This window comes from Zychaea mexicana, assembly GCF_025766255.1.
Source record: "Zychaea mexicana strain RSA 1403 chromosome Unknown BDB00scaffold_40, whole genome shotgun sequence".
Classification (NCBI taxonomy): Eukaryota; Fungi; Mucoromycota; class Mucoromycetes; order Mucorales; family Lichtheimiaceae; genus Zychaea; species Zychaea mexicana.
In genome coordinates, this window is record NW_026516703.1 from 221,643 (window position 1) to 237,466 (window position 15,824).

General features: G+C 43.5%; 5 protein-coding genes across 5 annotated transcripts; 3 read left to right on the forward strand and 2 right to left on the reverse strand.

The window, feature by feature from the left end:
* Positions 1 to 789: 789 nt before the first annotated feature.
* Positions 790 to 2,040, forward strand: BDB00DRAFT_764344 (uncharacterized protein; the record flags this gene model as incomplete). The annotated part of the gene is made up of 2 exons (XM_053119452.1): positions 790 to 853; positions 1,583 to 2,040. 2 exons carry the CDS (start codon positions 790 to 792, stop codon positions 2,038 to 2,040), a joined length of 522 nt encoding a protein of 173 aa, XP_052979316.1.
* Positions 2,041 to 4,224: 2,184 nt separating this feature from the next.
* BDB00DRAFT_825218 (uncharacterized protein) lies at positions 4,225 to 4,757 on the forward strand. The gene is made up of 2 exons (XM_053123656.1): positions 4,225 to 4,487; positions 4,593 to 4,757. Exons 1-2 carry the CDS (start codon positions 4,285 to 4,287, stop codon positions 4,672 to 4,674), a joined length of 285 nt encoding a protein of 94 aa, XP_052979317.1. The 5' UTR covers positions 4,225 to 4,284; the 3' UTR covers positions 4,675 to 4,757.
* A 155-nt stretch (positions 4,758 to 4,912) lies between these two features.
* BDB00DRAFT_825220 (uncharacterized protein) lies at positions 4,913 to 8,235 on the forward strand. The gene is made up of 14 exons (XM_053123657.1): positions 4,913 to 4,953; positions 5,037 to 5,112; positions 5,188 to 5,302; positions 5,410 to 5,480; positions 5,547 to 5,588; positions 5,645 to 5,721; positions 5,807 to 6,076; positions 6,142 to 6,217; positions 6,299 to 6,476; positions 6,560 to 6,701; positions 6,788 to 7,106; positions 7,179 to 7,303; positions 7,392 to 7,653; positions 7,760 to 8,235. Exons 2-14 carry the CDS (start codon positions 5,052 to 5,054, stop codon positions 7,978 to 7,980), a joined length of 1,959 nt encoding a protein of 652 aa, XP_052979318.1. The 5' UTR covers positions 4,913 to 4,953; positions 5,037 to 5,051; the 3' UTR covers positions 7,981 to 8,235.
* A 1,422-nt stretch (positions 8,236 to 9,657) lies between these two features.
* BDB00DRAFT_825233 (uncharacterized protein) lies at positions 9,658 to 10,557 on the reverse strand. Its single transcript, XM_053123658.1, has 2 exons — positions 10,081 to 10,557; positions 9,658 to 9,918 (listed from the first exon to the last, which is right to left on the reverse strand). The coding sequence occupies exons 1-2, from the start codon at positions 10,277 to 10,279 to the stop codon at positions 9,893 to 9,895; spliced, it is 225 nt and encodes a 74-aa protein (XP_052979319.1). The 5' UTR covers positions 10,280 to 10,557; the 3' UTR covers positions 9,658 to 9,892.
* A 3,264-nt stretch (positions 10,558 to 13,821) lies between these two features.
* Positions 13,822 to 15,644, reverse strand: BDB00DRAFT_908650 (magnesium transporter NIPA-domain-containing protein; the record flags this gene model as incomplete). The annotated part of the gene is made up of 6 exons (XM_053128626.1): positions 13,822 to 14,364; positions 14,470 to 14,761; positions 14,836 to 14,996; positions 15,132 to 15,222; positions 15,360 to 15,428; positions 15,533 to 15,644. 6 exons carry the CDS (start codon positions 15,642 to 15,644, stop codon positions 13,992 to 13,994), a joined length of 1,098 nt encoding a protein of 365 aa, XP_052979320.1. The 3' UTR covers positions 13,822 to 13,991.
* Positions 15,645 to 15,824: the final 180 nt, after the last annotated feature.

Below are 15,824 nucleotides of genomic sequence, written 5' to 3' on the forward strand. Positions count from 1 at the left end.
GGCCTGTAGATGTGCCTTCAGTTTCCATAGTAGCAGGTTGGGAGTCTTGAGTTTCCATGGTAATGAGACAAATAAGTAACTGTAGAAAATGCTTCTCCAATTTCGTAGCGACAGATTTAAAACTCCTCCAATACACCAATATTTTTCCCAACATGCAACGGGAGCTAAAAAGAAATTTATCCCGTTCCTTGTTCCCATTCAAAAATAGTGCAGCGAAGATAACATCGTCAGCACCAAACACCACGAATTTATCCACAATATCATATATAGAATCTTTATTATACTAACGTCTATCAATAATAGATAATGATGGGCAACACTTAGCACAAGCTATACATCGCCAAAGGAACTATTAGTTGGCAGCACACAAGCATAACGCCAAAATGAAAAAAAATGTTGCGCCAAGTAAAAACATCTTTTCGCCAATGGAATACTCACCCTAGCGCAAAACTGAAAAAAATCAAGGCGCCAAATCGAAGGAGAAATCCTGTATACATTTGGTAGGCATCAGTAACGAAACACATCAATTCCTTGCATCTGCACGAGCATCTCCTCTACTACCGGGCCTCATTGAGAACATTACTGGTCGTATTTACGACACCATCTAATCAGTATTGGATAATATCCTCGGTTCTACAGTTGGGTGCCAGCAACGACGCAACGACTACTGGACAGCCGAGCTCCAACGCCTAGTAGAGCGATGTGAATACTGCTACAAAAAGTGGCGACGCGCAATTGGTATGAACAAACATGAGCCGAGCCAACACATATGAAAAAGATCGACGAGGAATGGTGCTAGTTCTGATCTACAAAAAAGGGGAACCCAATAACCCCGCGAACTACCAGCTGATCAGTTTTGCGTCCGTCCTCTGGAAAACACTCGAATACTGCCTCCATGCGCCTCTCCAGTCATCAAGCCCGCCTTTGGATCTGGCGCAAGGTGGTTTTCGACCTGCCCGCAGCGCACTCGACCAAGCTTTCTGCCTACAAGAACTCTGCTGCATACACAAACTCGATCATGGCCACGTCCCAACATTGGCGTTTTTGGATATCAAATCTGCATACGATACAGTTGACCGCGAAGTTATTTGGACCCTGCTCCGCCCCCATTCACCACCTCTTCTCTTCGCCTTGCCCAAGCACTTATTTGATGATGTCTTCATAGAAATTTTACTTTCGAACGCTGTGTCTCACCGGTTCTCTCCTGCAACGGGGGTCCTACAACAAGGCTCCATCCTCTCCCCTTTTCTGTACTCACTCTATATAAATAGTCTACCCGCACTTATCAGGAATGGAGGATCATCCTAGTTGCTCCGCCACGACATAACGCTCGACGCCGATTTTCAACCACCAGCAGCTGTACCGCGTTTGCAATGCCTCCTGTATGCTGATGATGTTGCCCTCCTCAGCACGCCTGCAGAGCTCCAACAGCTTCTCGATCTTTGCGAGCAACATAGCTATCGATTGGGATACAGGTGGAGTTCTGAGATATGTGTCATTGTTCAGCACACCCGGTCAACAGCCACTTACCAGCTTTATGGCATCGACATCCCCACCGCGACATCATTCACGTACCTTCGAGTTCCCATCACAGCCAAAGGCCGGTTGGACGGCAAAAAGCTTGTCGCCTGCAACACAACATCCGCCATCACTAGTATGCACACCCTCAATGGTATTGGCCTCAACCCATCTGGGCTCTCTCAAATGCTGGCCAGCAGACTCTATGCCCAATTTATCCGCCCAAAACTTGAGTATGGTCTTGCAGTTACCTCCTTCCCCAAAACACAGCTCAAAGCCCTTGAGCAAGCACAGAGTACATGCATACGAATGGTTTATGGCGCCCACTCACATTCTGAAACAAAAGTAATGCACCACCTAGCGAAATTGCCAAGCATGCACGAAAGAACTGCAATTCTGCAAGCCAAGTTCCTACGACGTGCCCATTTCCTACCCGATGATGCTCTACTCACATGTCTTCTGCCCACCATTACTACACAACCAGGCAGTCATTGGAAAGCACTCACTAACTCGCCACTTTGACAAACCATTCCTACTACACCCCGTGACGAACACTCTGCGCCCGACTTTGAGGCCTTCATCCGCCAGTATCTTCGAGTTGGCCTAGCAGCAACCTGCACTGCCCCTGAAGGAGCCACAAACCTTGCAGCTTGCCGTGCCACCCTGGGGGGTTTATCCCAATCTATGGTTGCCATTGTCGAACAAGGACCGTAGTCGCTGCATTCGCTGGCGTCTTGGCTGGTTGCCTGGTGGAAAACGCAAATGCTGTGCAACATGCCGCCACCCCGACTTCAACGAACAACACGCAACTCAGTGTCTGCGCATGCATACTCGCCTTTGCTTCAGCCATAACTGCACTGCAGACCCACTGTCCTATGTCTTAAACCAACCGCCCCACTCCCAGCCGCAATCACCTCGACGCATACAGCACTTACGCACCACATGGCCTATCATCTGCAAAATACTTGCTGAAATTGATGCGCACCAACACCCTGGCACAGTATTTTGATGCGGAACCTGGCGCCGACCTTCTCAAGTGGATTGATCCTCTACCTCCTGTCCCTGTATAGTATATATATTAGTATAAAATAAAACAAATGCAAAATCACAAAAAAATGCCATCCTGCACCCTGTCCTCTAGCTTGATATCCCTTTTCTAATCATTACTCCATGTCTTTATCCATGCTCTCCCTCCCTTAGATTTCTTTTTCCTTCCCCCTTTCGACCTTTTCCCTGTTTCCTCTGATCAGGGTTTTTTTATTCTCCCACTTTTGAGACCAGACTAAAGCGGACATACTTTCACGAGCGCAGCGTTCATTGAGTCATTTAAAAATCGAATTTCAATCGTATACATTTGGTAGTTTACATCCTTCTTACCATACTTGTAAGTTTCGCAAAATTGGCCAGAAAAAAATCAGGTCTTGGCGGATTGCGACGCTTTATGTGACACAATGCCTCGGCCCTCCACAATTGCGCTCAGTAATGGCATCATCTATTTGGGCTACATGTATTCAAAGATTCAAGAAAGTGCATCTTCGGCTAAGAATTAGAGTATAAAGGAGAGCATAAGCTAGCAGCACGTACGGCTTACTCGACACAGCTTACATTTCATAAGGCATTCCAGCTGCATGGAAGGGGTATTTTCAGTTGTTTCTTTTCGGCTGCCGAATATTTTTTTAACCGGCTAGCTGCTATAGATGTATTATTTTACTCTTCAATATACAAAGTGATGCATCATAAGGGGAAACTATGTCGCGAGGAGCACTACCAGAGAAGACTATAATTATAACAACAAGTGCAAACGACAAGTAGAACACAAAAGGTCAATCAGTTCATTTCAAAGAAGAGTAAAAGTGCCCTTGCAAACATCAGCGAAGTAATCATAAATTGGAAATTATGTTGAGGGTGCATGCTGTTGTTTGGCTCGCTGCATGCAAAAAAAACATACGACTTTGTCCTTTCTCAACACGATTCAGCTGTATTACGCGGGCGTTCACACTGCTTGCTTGCATTTCCAACAGCTGCTGGGACTGATATCATAAGTGTCACACTTGAAAGCACGACGACCGCAGCATTAGTCTCGTCTTTAGAAAGGATAAAGGTGCGACCCTGTTTTACGGGAAATCGGGAAAAGGTGGCTGGCTGGCTGGCTGAGATTCGTGCCACATGGTACAACGTCGAACAGTTGCTTTATTTTTGCCTGTTTTGGCCTTTTAGGGACGAAGGATTAACCATCCTTGTAGAAATTTGTCAAACTTTGTGTACGAGAGCCACTGTAAAAAAGAAAACAATCGATCGGAAGGGAGAGAGGGAGCTTTTTTTTTTCTAATTTGAGGAGGAGATACTATTCCCCATCTTGCATATGATTTTTCTAAACCGACGAGGATGCGTAAAAGAATAGCAACGCAGGTGTTGCCAAGGATACTAGATATACCACTTCCGACCCGAGTTATTGACGATCTTTGTAGCCTTGGACGGGCGCGTCCTCCCACCCTTTTTTCTTTCCATTGTCGAGGGGCTCCGCACAGCAACAAGACCGCCATGACGACGGGTGCATGAATTTTTGGACTGACAGACTAATGTTTGTGCCGCGTAGGCTGGAAAAGCACTATAGCATGACGGATGCTCTTGCTGGTTGCTACGTTACACTGCACAAACTGTTTATATAGACCTGCGTCGTCGCACTTCAACACCTCCTATTTTTTTCCTCTTCCTTCCTTCCTTCCTTCCTTGCCTCTTTCAACTTTTTTTTAAGAAAGGGAAAAAATGGCGTGTACTTCAGGTATTACCACGTTCTTCAACAGCTTCACTCATAAAGTAGAGCGCAAGGTCAAGAACATCTTCCACAAGGAGACAGAAGAAGAGCGCGAGCACAAGTATCAGTCCACCACACATCGTTATGGGTCGTTCGCTCCTGTACGTCATGACGCCAGTGTAAAGTACTTTGTTGATGGCCATGACTACTGCTGGTAAAACATACTGTTTTTTCACTTTACTACCTTTATAGTCCATGTTTTGGAGAGAGAGAGAGAGAGAGAGAACGGTCGATTCTAATATCGCCCTAAAAAACTCAGGGCCGTCTCTGAAGCATTAGAAAACGCAAAACATGTTATTTTCATCGAGGATTGGTGGCTGGTAAGAGAAAAAAGAGCATAAGGTGGGGTGTGGAGCTTCATTTGAACATTAGATGACTGACCGATGGTGCTGACTGCTGTAATCTGGATTAGACACCTGAGCTGGTAAGTCCTAAATATTCTATTTATTACTGTTCATCGGTGTTCATCAGCAATTGAACACTCACGCATTTCTCCTTCGGTCACATTTAAAACACAGTACCTTCGCCGACCTGCATCCAAGTATCCCGAGTATCGCATCGATGCGTTGCTGAAGCGTAAGGCTGAAGAAGGTGTCAAGATCTACATTGTCGTGTACAAGGTATGGAGGATGGAACAAGAAAAGAAGGTACTTGGGAATAAGGTATCGTAACGCCGTGTTCTTCTTCTTTTGTGACATTATAGGAGGTGAACGTTGCCATGACGCTGGATAGTAGACACACCAAGGACTGGCTGCAAAATCTGCATGAAAACATTGTCGGTGCGTAATCTTTTTATTTGATTTTACAAAACAGCTGCAGCATCTTTGTTGCTGACTCTCCTTTGATACATCTAGTTCAAAGACACCCCGACCATGCTATCGGAGGAACGTTCTTCTGGAGTCATCATGAAAAATTCGTTGTTGTTGATCAAAGAATTGCGTTCTTGGGTGGTATTGACTTGTGCTTCGGGTACGCTTAATACTTTCTTTGTATGCCATCGTCGTGTGCTTAGTATATATTAGGTGTTATTTGCTGATCCTTATTTATGTTGCATTTGGGGCGCTAATTTTTTCTAGTCGATGGGACACCCACGACCATCAGCTTGCTGATTTCCAAGGTCCGGAAGCAGGCTTAAATATGTTCCCAGGTGAGTAAAGAAAGGCTGAAGAGTAAGCGATGTTACTGATGCATCCAAATTTGCAATGAACAACAGGCCAGGACTATAGTGATGCAAGAGTCTGCGATTTCAAGGATGGTAGGTCTGACACATGGCAAAGAAAATTTAACATGGGTAACTAATCGACTCTATAGTTCAAAACCATGATATGATGCTTATCGATAAAACAATCATGCCTCGTATGCCATGGCACGACATATCGCTTTGTATGGTGAGTCTCCTTTCTTTTTATTTTGCTTTAAAGCCTTAGCAAGCACAGGAAATAGAAGAAAAGTACTAAAGCAGATATACTTTAGCTGGGTGGCCCTGTCTTGGATGTCTGCCGTCATTTCTGTGAGCGATGGAACTATGTCAAGCACGAGAAGGCTGAAGATAAGGAAAAGGTGCCTTTCATCCAACCTCCACTTGGTGGATTGAGTCAGCGCCAGCACTTTAGAATTGGCGATGACAATCAGCCCAACCGTCATCTTCATCGCTTCGAGCCAGGAACGCGTGGCATTCATGGCACATGTCGAGCTCAAGTTCTTCGAAGCATTGGTGAATGGAGTCTAGGTCTTGACACTGAGGTACAGAAACAATTCTGCAATAGATAAAAGTGAAAAGAGAAAGCTGATTGGGAAGTTATTATTAGCACTCGATCCAAAACGCATACATGAGCACAATCTATGAGGCCAAACACTACGTTTATATCGAAAACCAATTCTTTAGTAAGTACTTCTAGAACATTGCAAGCATATACCAAACACGAAAAAAAAAGGATGAGAGCTGATACCATTATTTCTGCGTAGTCACTGCTACTGAAGAAGATCCTGAGAGCATTCTAAAGAACCAGATTGGCCAGGCTATCTTTAAGCGAATCGTCCGTGCCCATGAAGAGCGCGACGAGGATTTCAAAATCTTTGTATTGATGCCCCTCATGCCTGCTTTCCCAGCCGATCTGGCGACTAAAGAAGCTGCTAATGCACGGTAAGATGTGGGGAATGAACAGGATGATCGGCTCAATGATACTCATTTTTCTTCTTTTTTTTTTTACTGCCACGCGCAAACAGCTTGATTATGTATTACCAATACATTTCCATCTGCCGCGACAGCAAGAGCATTGTGCAAAAACTCAAGGCAGCAGGCATTGATCCTGACAAGTACATCCGTTTCTTCAGTCTTCGCAGTTATGACCGTATCAACCGTCGCAAGGTAAGTAAGCAGCACAAGGGATACTGGTGTTGGTGTGCTGACGGGCCCCCGCGGGGGTTGGGTTTGTTGTTGTATGATGATAATAGATGGAGGAAATGCTCGTCCGAGCTGCCGGTTATACCTCGGACGTTGTGGTCCCACTGGAAGAACAAGTCGAACAAACCGCCGTTTCAGGTGGCAATGCCAAGATCAAGTGGTCTGCTGAAGTATATGATGCCGATGCTTGTATTGCCCGCGATTCGATTGCTAGCTATGCTATGAAGGATGGCGGTAACCTTGCAGACGAGCCGTGGGTGACAGATACCAAAGACTCGCAGCCACGCGACGCTGCTGCTGAGCAAGAGGAGCGTGATAGCTACGTTTCCGAGGAATCATATATCCATGCGAAATTGTTGATCGCCGACGGTAAGGAAAGAGAAATAATACCCGGCAAAGTGTAATCCACCAAGCTGTAGCACTCATGATGCTCGTTTTTAGACCGTGTGGTTATCATGGGTTCTGCCAATCTCAACGACCGCTCGCAATGCGGTGATCGAGACTCTGAGATTGCATTGCTGGTGGAAGATCAAGAAACTATTCCGTCGCGTATGAATGGTCGCTACGTAGGTTATTTCTTTTTTTTTTTTGCTATAGTTCAAACGGTGTAGCACACTCCCCTGGAATATTGTGACAAACATATCTCTCGAATAGTATGAAGCCTCCAAGTTTGCTGCTACGTTGCGTCGTCAATTGTGGAGAGAACACTTGGGCTTGCTGCCATCACAGGCTCTGGATCAGGTGAGCGACGCCATGCTCCCGTTGCCAACTCCACAGTTAGATATGACGGGTACCGAGGAGGATAATCTGGTCATGGACCCGTGCCACCCCGACACGGTCAATCTATGGTGCAACACAGCTGCCACGAATACTGCCGCATTCCGAAACGTGTTCCATTGTGTGCCTGACGATAACGGTACGCAACAACAACAACAACCCCAGCTCGCGTGGAACCATGTAGCCCGATCGTCGTATCACGCCCCAAACTCATGCTTCCCTTTACTTTATTTCTGTGTTTTTAGTGACCAACTGGGAACAATACCACAGCTTCTACCCGGATCAAGGCAAGATTAATATTGGCCATGTGTATGACAACAACATGCCGGTGTCGGTGATTCGCGAGGAGCTGAGCAAGGTCCGCGGCCATCTGGTGGAGTTCCCCTACAAGTTCCTTGAGGACATTGACATGAAGGGCGAATCGATCCCATTTGTTACCGATGCGGTGCAAGAGCTGTACACTTAAAGAAGGAAGGGAGGAGGAGCTGCTTATATAAGTTGCCGTGGTGAAGGACTAGAAGTACAGGAGAGAGAGTAAAAAAAGATTAAAAATAACACAAAGGGAAAATGACGACAGCGTGCGTTGCATTTCCATTCCGGGATTCCGAACGTTTTGACTCACACCGGGAAGTCTGCAAAATCTTTTTCCGATTTTCCCGGAATTGCAAAATATAATGGCATTGAGCCCTGAGCGGGGGGGCTCCTTTCTTTCAATCCAAGCGGCTTCTTTTTATATTTCTTTCTCGTACTAGAAAGACAACAACAACACGCAACTTTTTTTTTTCTTTCACTGCCTGTCAATTCATCATCCCACTCCTTTCTTCCAGCTTTTCTCTTTACGTAAACAAACAGTATGGTGATCCTAGCCACAGGTAGACACTTATCGTCCGTCGCCACTGCTGCAGCCTTCAGCGTCCGAAGCCAAAGCAGCCGGCAACACAACAAAAACACACCTTCAAACATCTCGACAACGCTTGGCAAGATCCGCCAGCAGCAACAGTCTACGTCGTTCTCAAGTACTGCATCGCCTCGGGCATCCCATTATCAAGAACCTCCGAAAGCGTCCTCCGCAGGTCCGCGCTACTACGACAATCCAAGCCCTCGTAGCGACACCAGCAGCAGCAGCTCAAGCAGCAGCCAGAACAGTTACAATTATTACAGCAATGCATCATCTGAAGGTGGTGCTAGCAGCAGCAGCAGCAGCAGTAGTAGTAGTAGTAGTAGTAGTAATGGTGGACCTACGATCACAGAGCAGTCGATTCTTGGCGCATTTCCTCGGCCCAACCTAAGCCCCACGTTGCATTTTTCCATTTTCACCAACCACTTTGATAGCAATTCATCTTCCCGCAAGGACAGCAACAAGTGTGCCAACTGCGCTGGTCCTCATTCCACCGACTTTTGCCCTTGCTAAGCATTATTTTCCCTTCCTACACTCATCTTCTCTACCGTCACATTTATCCACCAAACGTCCCTTTGAACAATCGTCATAACCACCCTCGCCTCCGTTCTCTCTCGTCTCCAACTTTCGCCGCCAACGCCATATATAATTATAGCTCACTTTCTCTCTTCTATAGATATATACTACTTTCTATATATAACATTATTCATACACTCGCACAATCTTCAATTTAAACACATGTCATACATAACCACAAACACACACACACACAGACACACACACACCGTATATAGACCTTTCTCGCTCTCGCTCTTTGCTTTCTTGTAGTTGCTCTTTTATTGTTCTTTGCTCTATATCATAAATGCTATCTTACTTTTTTCTTTGCACGCTCTACTTGATGTCTTGGCAAAGTTTCACTTGGGTTCTTCAATTTGGAGTAAAGGGAAAAGCAACTTTTTTGCATGATGAATTAACATCCCTATGGTTGCACTCATATTGACTTTGTGTCACCCTCATTAGTGGTCTTGGCCTGTTATTATACCTCATGCGGATTGTATAGTGTATCCTGACTATGTCATTTTCTGCGCGTGGAATCAATGCTTGCGCCTGTAACTCGCGAAACTTTGCTATTGCAGTAGATGGTCCACATGCTAGAGGAGTGATATAGCCCCCATACGCAGCATTGTCAATCATTATAAAATAAAAACGATACTAAAACCAGCTCAAGTCAAAGCGATCTTGTTACGCCTACGCCATGTGCTAATCTACAATACACGCTGTTTACGTAGGATGTGGTTATCCACGTTACGTTTCGAACCATCAAATGTACTTCGTTGTTGTGCCTGTAGATATTGAAGTATATATTGTTCCCCAAATTACTCCAACCCGAGCTTAAACCCCATTATCTCAACAACAACCCATCACAATCTATCATCATATGCATCGTCATATTCCTGAAAGTATGGAACCATCGGTGAAATTATACTTCTTTTTTGAAAAGTAAAGGTACTTGATTAAGAGCTAAATGAGCTTTGAATGATAAATAATTCATTGAACCAGCAGTTTAAAAACAAAGCAAGCATTTGTTATAAAAAGAGAAAAAGGGTATTCGCCTTGTTGATGGTTGCTTGCTTAATAACGCAAAGTATCCTTCTCTGCTTAATACAGATCGAGAACGTTTTATTCTAGGCTTCTTCATTGTCTCCACCAAAAAAGCAACTCCAATCTTAGCTTGCTCTATGCGGATTCTCTGTAAATTGGCCGTCGTCTTCTTCCTCTTATCACTGTGGCAAAAATATACAATTTCTATTTTTATCTTCCAAGGGCACCATTTTAATACATATATTCTCAAGGCTACTTTAACCATCACCAATGGTCTTGAGGGCTACAAGACTAGGCACTGTATCTTGGGAAATGCTCCAAACAAACGTACATCAATGACCGTAAGCTGTAAATGTATCTAGACTTGTTCTTCGTCATAATCGAGATCGACTCTGACATCAAATCTAAACTACGGCGCATTTTCGGATAGAAAACTAGAGCAACATTACATAATCAAAGCATTACCTCTGTCTATAAGTGCTCTCTGAAATCTATAATAATTATAGGCACAGTGTTGTTATGACAAGAAAGAATAATCAAAACTACACAGACAGAATCATCTTTGTAGCATTATACCTGTGTATTAACTTTGCGCAAAAGGTACTTTGTCGCTGCTTCAAGCTTGGTTTAGTGTTCATCAGGTTGATCTTGATCGATAAATTTGTTCAAAGAACAAAAAACGTAGTGAATCAATGAATTCAACACATGGTGAGACTATAGTCATTTACCTTGTTGATAACCGGGTTCCGTTCTCTTTTCTTGTTCCCATGACGAGTCTCCATTTGCCTCAGTTGAAAGGGCATTTTTTGTATCAAGAATCTTTCGTCAAAACTTGCTTTTGATAGTCTTTAGATATTACGATGTTGATACAGTGAGAACTTGCAAGCATTTACAAAAACAATGCCTATGGTCGGAAAGGAAGAAAGCTTAAGCCAGGATACAAAAGAAAACGAGTAGCTATTATCACGAAGATAAACCACGAAGAGAAACCACAAAGAAGTAAAGCCACAAAGGTGATAACACAGAGATAATAGAACAGTTGTAATATGCGTTGCTGCTGCGCCATTTTATATCTTTTTTGCAATGTCAAAAATACTCATATTGTATAATATATCACAAAAAATGATGAGCGGCGACATGATGATATGATAAAATGCGATGGTAGAGATGATAGACTGCTGCGGTTGTTGGCTAGCAAGATGAAGTATGCTACTGCACACTACATTAAGACTAATATGCGTAACAATAAAAACAGAAGAAGAATATGTCAAGTCTTTTTGACGGATCAATACCGTAGCCAATGGAAAGAAAGATAAATAAAGAAATACTAGGAGAATCTGATGAAGTGGATACTTTTATGCTTTCTAAATGCTGCTAAGTATAATATGATGGCTACGTGCTGTGGTGAGAAGTTGCTAACGTGTTCATACAATGAACAACTATGTGCCTTAACAATCGTGTGTTAACCAGAAGCGACTACATGTTCGAATGGTTGTTAAGCTGTGACAAAGGCAAATGTAAAGTCCTGCCAAGTCTGGCTAACGACAAATGTGATTATTAGAATAACCGAACATTGCTTACAATAACTGTTCATGTGACTAAAAAGAAAGTGCTGTCAGATAATGGCCCGAGTATCGACACGTAGAAGTTCCGATGTCCCTATCTATCTACTATCTTTTTGGAAGCCATCTCATCATTTTACGTTTTCTTTAGCAATGCGGTGTATTTCAGTGACACTGATTACGCGGGTTCTACTCCACGCTTTTCGTGCCGACACGCGTCTTACATGATAATTTCGTTCTACGCAGTAGTCTGAACCGACGTCTGTGTAACATGTCTCTGTTCAACACCACCACCACCACCACCAAGCAGCGCCACCACCACCACCATGCCATGCCACACACCAGCCATCCATGCCATGGCCACCACCGCCATGGCCATCATCACCGATTTTGCGGCATAACAGTATAATTTGATCGCCTGTCGTTTTGTATAAAGCTGTTCCGTAACTCGAGAGGACCCTTTGGGAAGTTAGCACAGAGCTCTATGATAACTAGGATAGAGGTCCTTGTGGGAAGTTATCATAGAGCTCTATGGTATCTAAGAATAGACTATCTACTACGTATACTACTACTACTACGTATACTACACAACATCACCCGCCGCCGCCGGCCGCCGCCCTCCTCCTTGGCAACCGAATTTCTTTTAATCCTTTAGGCACCTGCCTTGTAAATTTCCTCCAACCTCAGCGGAGTGAGCTTTAACGTATCTCCACCCCAATTTATCGCGGCCGTCAACCATTTTACCCAGGTTGTTCTTGCATAGATATATGTCAATGGATAAAATGTCCATACTTTGTTGTTGTGCGCTGTAACACACTTTCTATTTATATATGTAAAACCCCATTTGACCGAAAATTCCAGTCTACCGAATCCAAAAATCTGATTGCATTTATCAAATCGATAATCGGCAGGCAAGATGTGTGGTTTTTCACTGATTTACAATTACTGCAGTGGATGAAAAATCCGGTCAAAGCTTCTGAGCTGAAGAATCAGGGTTTTTGAAGTACCAGCAGCCCGTTATTAGCAAGGAAACATGGTAACGAACTAGACGATAATTGCAATGGTCAGATTGTTGAAGAGTTGTTCACTGTTTGTAACTTTGGGACAAACACGTTGTTCAAGACATGATTCAGTTGTCCAAACACTGCACCCACGCTAGATAAACCGACGCTGAAACCATCAGTTCAGAACGGAACGGTTGGGTATTGTCGTTATCCATTGCCGGATAACTGCGAATAATTCGTTGATAAAGACGGATAAGGCAATTGATCTATCTTGTCCTTTATAGTACGAAATGGTGGAATCCTATCAGAAACGCGTGCCAATGCACGTCGTCAAATTGCCAGTACAAAGCCATTGCGGTACCAGTCAGTGATTCTTATTTAAACGGCAATGGATGATGAAGGAAGCTCGGCCAGCGGCGCAGTTTCAGCCCATGGACAATCGTCAGCTTATCTCATCTTTGCCATCTCCATCTGTTCTTGGTTTTAATAGTAGGATTGCTACAGCGTTGGGAGTCGAATTAGACGAACCATGCTATGGGTTTAAATGGGCCACAATGTCAGAATAGACTATACGAAAAAAAGTGTGCCAAGAAAGCATAAGATCAGCCAATTAAGTAGCTCACACCTTTCAAGTACAATATGATGAAACAAACATATCGTATAATGTACTATTTCACTATGAATATGATCTATATTTGTACATTAGCTGGCGACTTGTAATCGACGTCTTTTTTTGTTTTATGTATGAGCGAGCAATGGGTTGCAATGAGGTGACGAAATGCTGTGAAGCTTTTAGTTTAAATATCTCATCCCTAATTCACAATCTCTCGCCTTGCTTTTAGCTGTGCGAATATATAATCTGCCCTAACTAATGTAATGTACTGTAATATATGGCTATATATGAGCATTCTGGGTTCAAATGAACTTCAAAAACAATGGCTTATACGCAGCTGCTTGTTCGAAGCATGTACGTTTTCCCCCTATGATTGTTGCTATAAGTATTTACTCAGCCATGGCGTCCGATTAAGGGTCAAATCCGTTAAGCGATAATATACTCTCTTACCTCCGGGAACAAAAAGGACAAAGTCATTTGCTTTACGTCATATTTGTAAGATGTAACAGACAGAGACAGTCCATTAGCTTGTCAAACAAAAAGAAATATCATTCACATTTAGTAGCAAACGGTAAGCTTTTACAGAATAAGCAAAATCTTCCGTTCTGATGATCCTCGCTTTTTCGTTGTTGAGTGTTGTCATTGCGTTTTGTACATAATCTTCGAAAAAAGATGCAGCATTGGTATGCATAATAAAAGAAGGAAGGGGTAATGAGTACTATATATATGTAGAAAGATGGGTAGGTAGGTTGTTGTCTATGTATAACTTCTTTCCCACTGTTTTTTTTGTAAATTTGTTCACCGGGGCGATCGTGGCGATCGTGGTGATGATGGTGTATGACGGCCACTATTTGAGCGAGGAGTTCCAGGTTCGTTCAAATCCGTTAATCCAAGGGCATCTTCATTATCCATCAATGTCGCTTCGCTCAATAATAATCGTTCATCCTCGTCGTAGATCTCTTCGTCGTGTCGACGTCCTGATCGATCATGCGATCCAGAGGCATTCCCACGAGCAATTGAATCGAGCAAATAAACGCCAGCAAAAATAATGACAAAACCACAGATCAGAGAAACCGTGTTGACTGGATTATCAGTGTTGAAACCTTGAAACAGGATAGCTGATGCAGTGATTGTTGCAGTCGAGAAACAGACAAAGTAAATTGGATTAACGCTATAACAAACAGCAATTCTATGGTGTTAGCTTGTTCTTCTTCAAGCAAATCGAAATCAACCACAAAGCCATCCACACATAGCACAAAGTAGATATAGAACGTACACGTTAGTCGAGAAGGTTTCCAAAGCCTTGTTAAAGTAATTCATTTGGGTAATGATGCAGACTACCACGACAATACCGAATGCATACGTCGAAGGATGAGTGAACTGGTTGTTACCGGCAAATGTAAGCTTCAAGGCAATACCAAAGGCCTTGATTGCCATAACCGAGACCGAACCAACCAACGAACAGATCGAAATGTATACGAGTGGATTTCGTGTGCCATATCGAGGTACCATTTTGTAAATCATGAAGAACGTGACAACCACCACAAATACACAGTACATTAAAAATGCTGTCAACAATAGGTATTATCATTAGAGTAAGTATGTGTCTTTCACAAATCCTCATGCCGTATTAATTCGTTACCTGGTTGCAAGGCATAAAACAGTAATTCGTCGATGTTTTTCACTTCTGGATCCTGAGGAGCATGGAGCACAATGACCACGGCGCCCACAACTGATAGTAAACATCCAATCTTGCCAATGGCATCCAACTTTTCGTTCAAAAATAAGGAGGCAAAGATAGCACTATACGAGAGAATAATAAGAGAGGGACATGTCTCTTCGTTAAAGAGATCATACAGACGCAGAGGGTGTCCCTATCCCAAAATCATCATCGTCCAAGCCGAAAACGACCAATCCCCTTGCCCCTTTCCTCCTTACCCCAGAATAACGCTCAAGGATCCAAGTGGCGTAACCAGAATTGCAGGTGCAAATGAATATGCCGAGAAATTCAATACTTCACCCACAGCCACTGTTTAAACGTAGAAAAGAGAGAGAGAGAGAGATAGAGAAAGAGGTGCGGGTGTGAACCTTCAATCAAATTATAATTACCCTCCGTATCACCCTTATGCAAGAAACCAGTGCATATGTATCAGATCTCACACTTACTTGTTCCCATCCCTGCCCACCACGTCCAATTGCGTAGGTAGTGGTGTTGTCCATCAGTAGCCGAGGAACCTACAGAGTGGTTCCGATATCTTAGAGGAATTTGTGGTTTATTTTATCACTCTTTCCAATTCTTTTTTGTGCACCCCAAAAATGAATTGCTCCAACGTATATACCATGGCGTCGTTTAGCGTTCATAAGACCCTTTTTCGTTATAATGAATGAAAGTCCAATAAATAAACTGGAACTCATGGCCAGAATGAGGCCAATGTACTTGTCCGGCAACATTGGCTATATATTATATATTATGGAAAAAGCGGGATAAAGTGCCGACGACAAGTGGCCGTTACGTGGAGAGCAAATAAAGATTACGGGTTTTACTGAGAATTAAGGTTTGCTTTTTGTAACTTTGCACCAAGCTTGGATTTTATGCTGTGTTTCATTTAACGTCACGGTATCAACTTCACG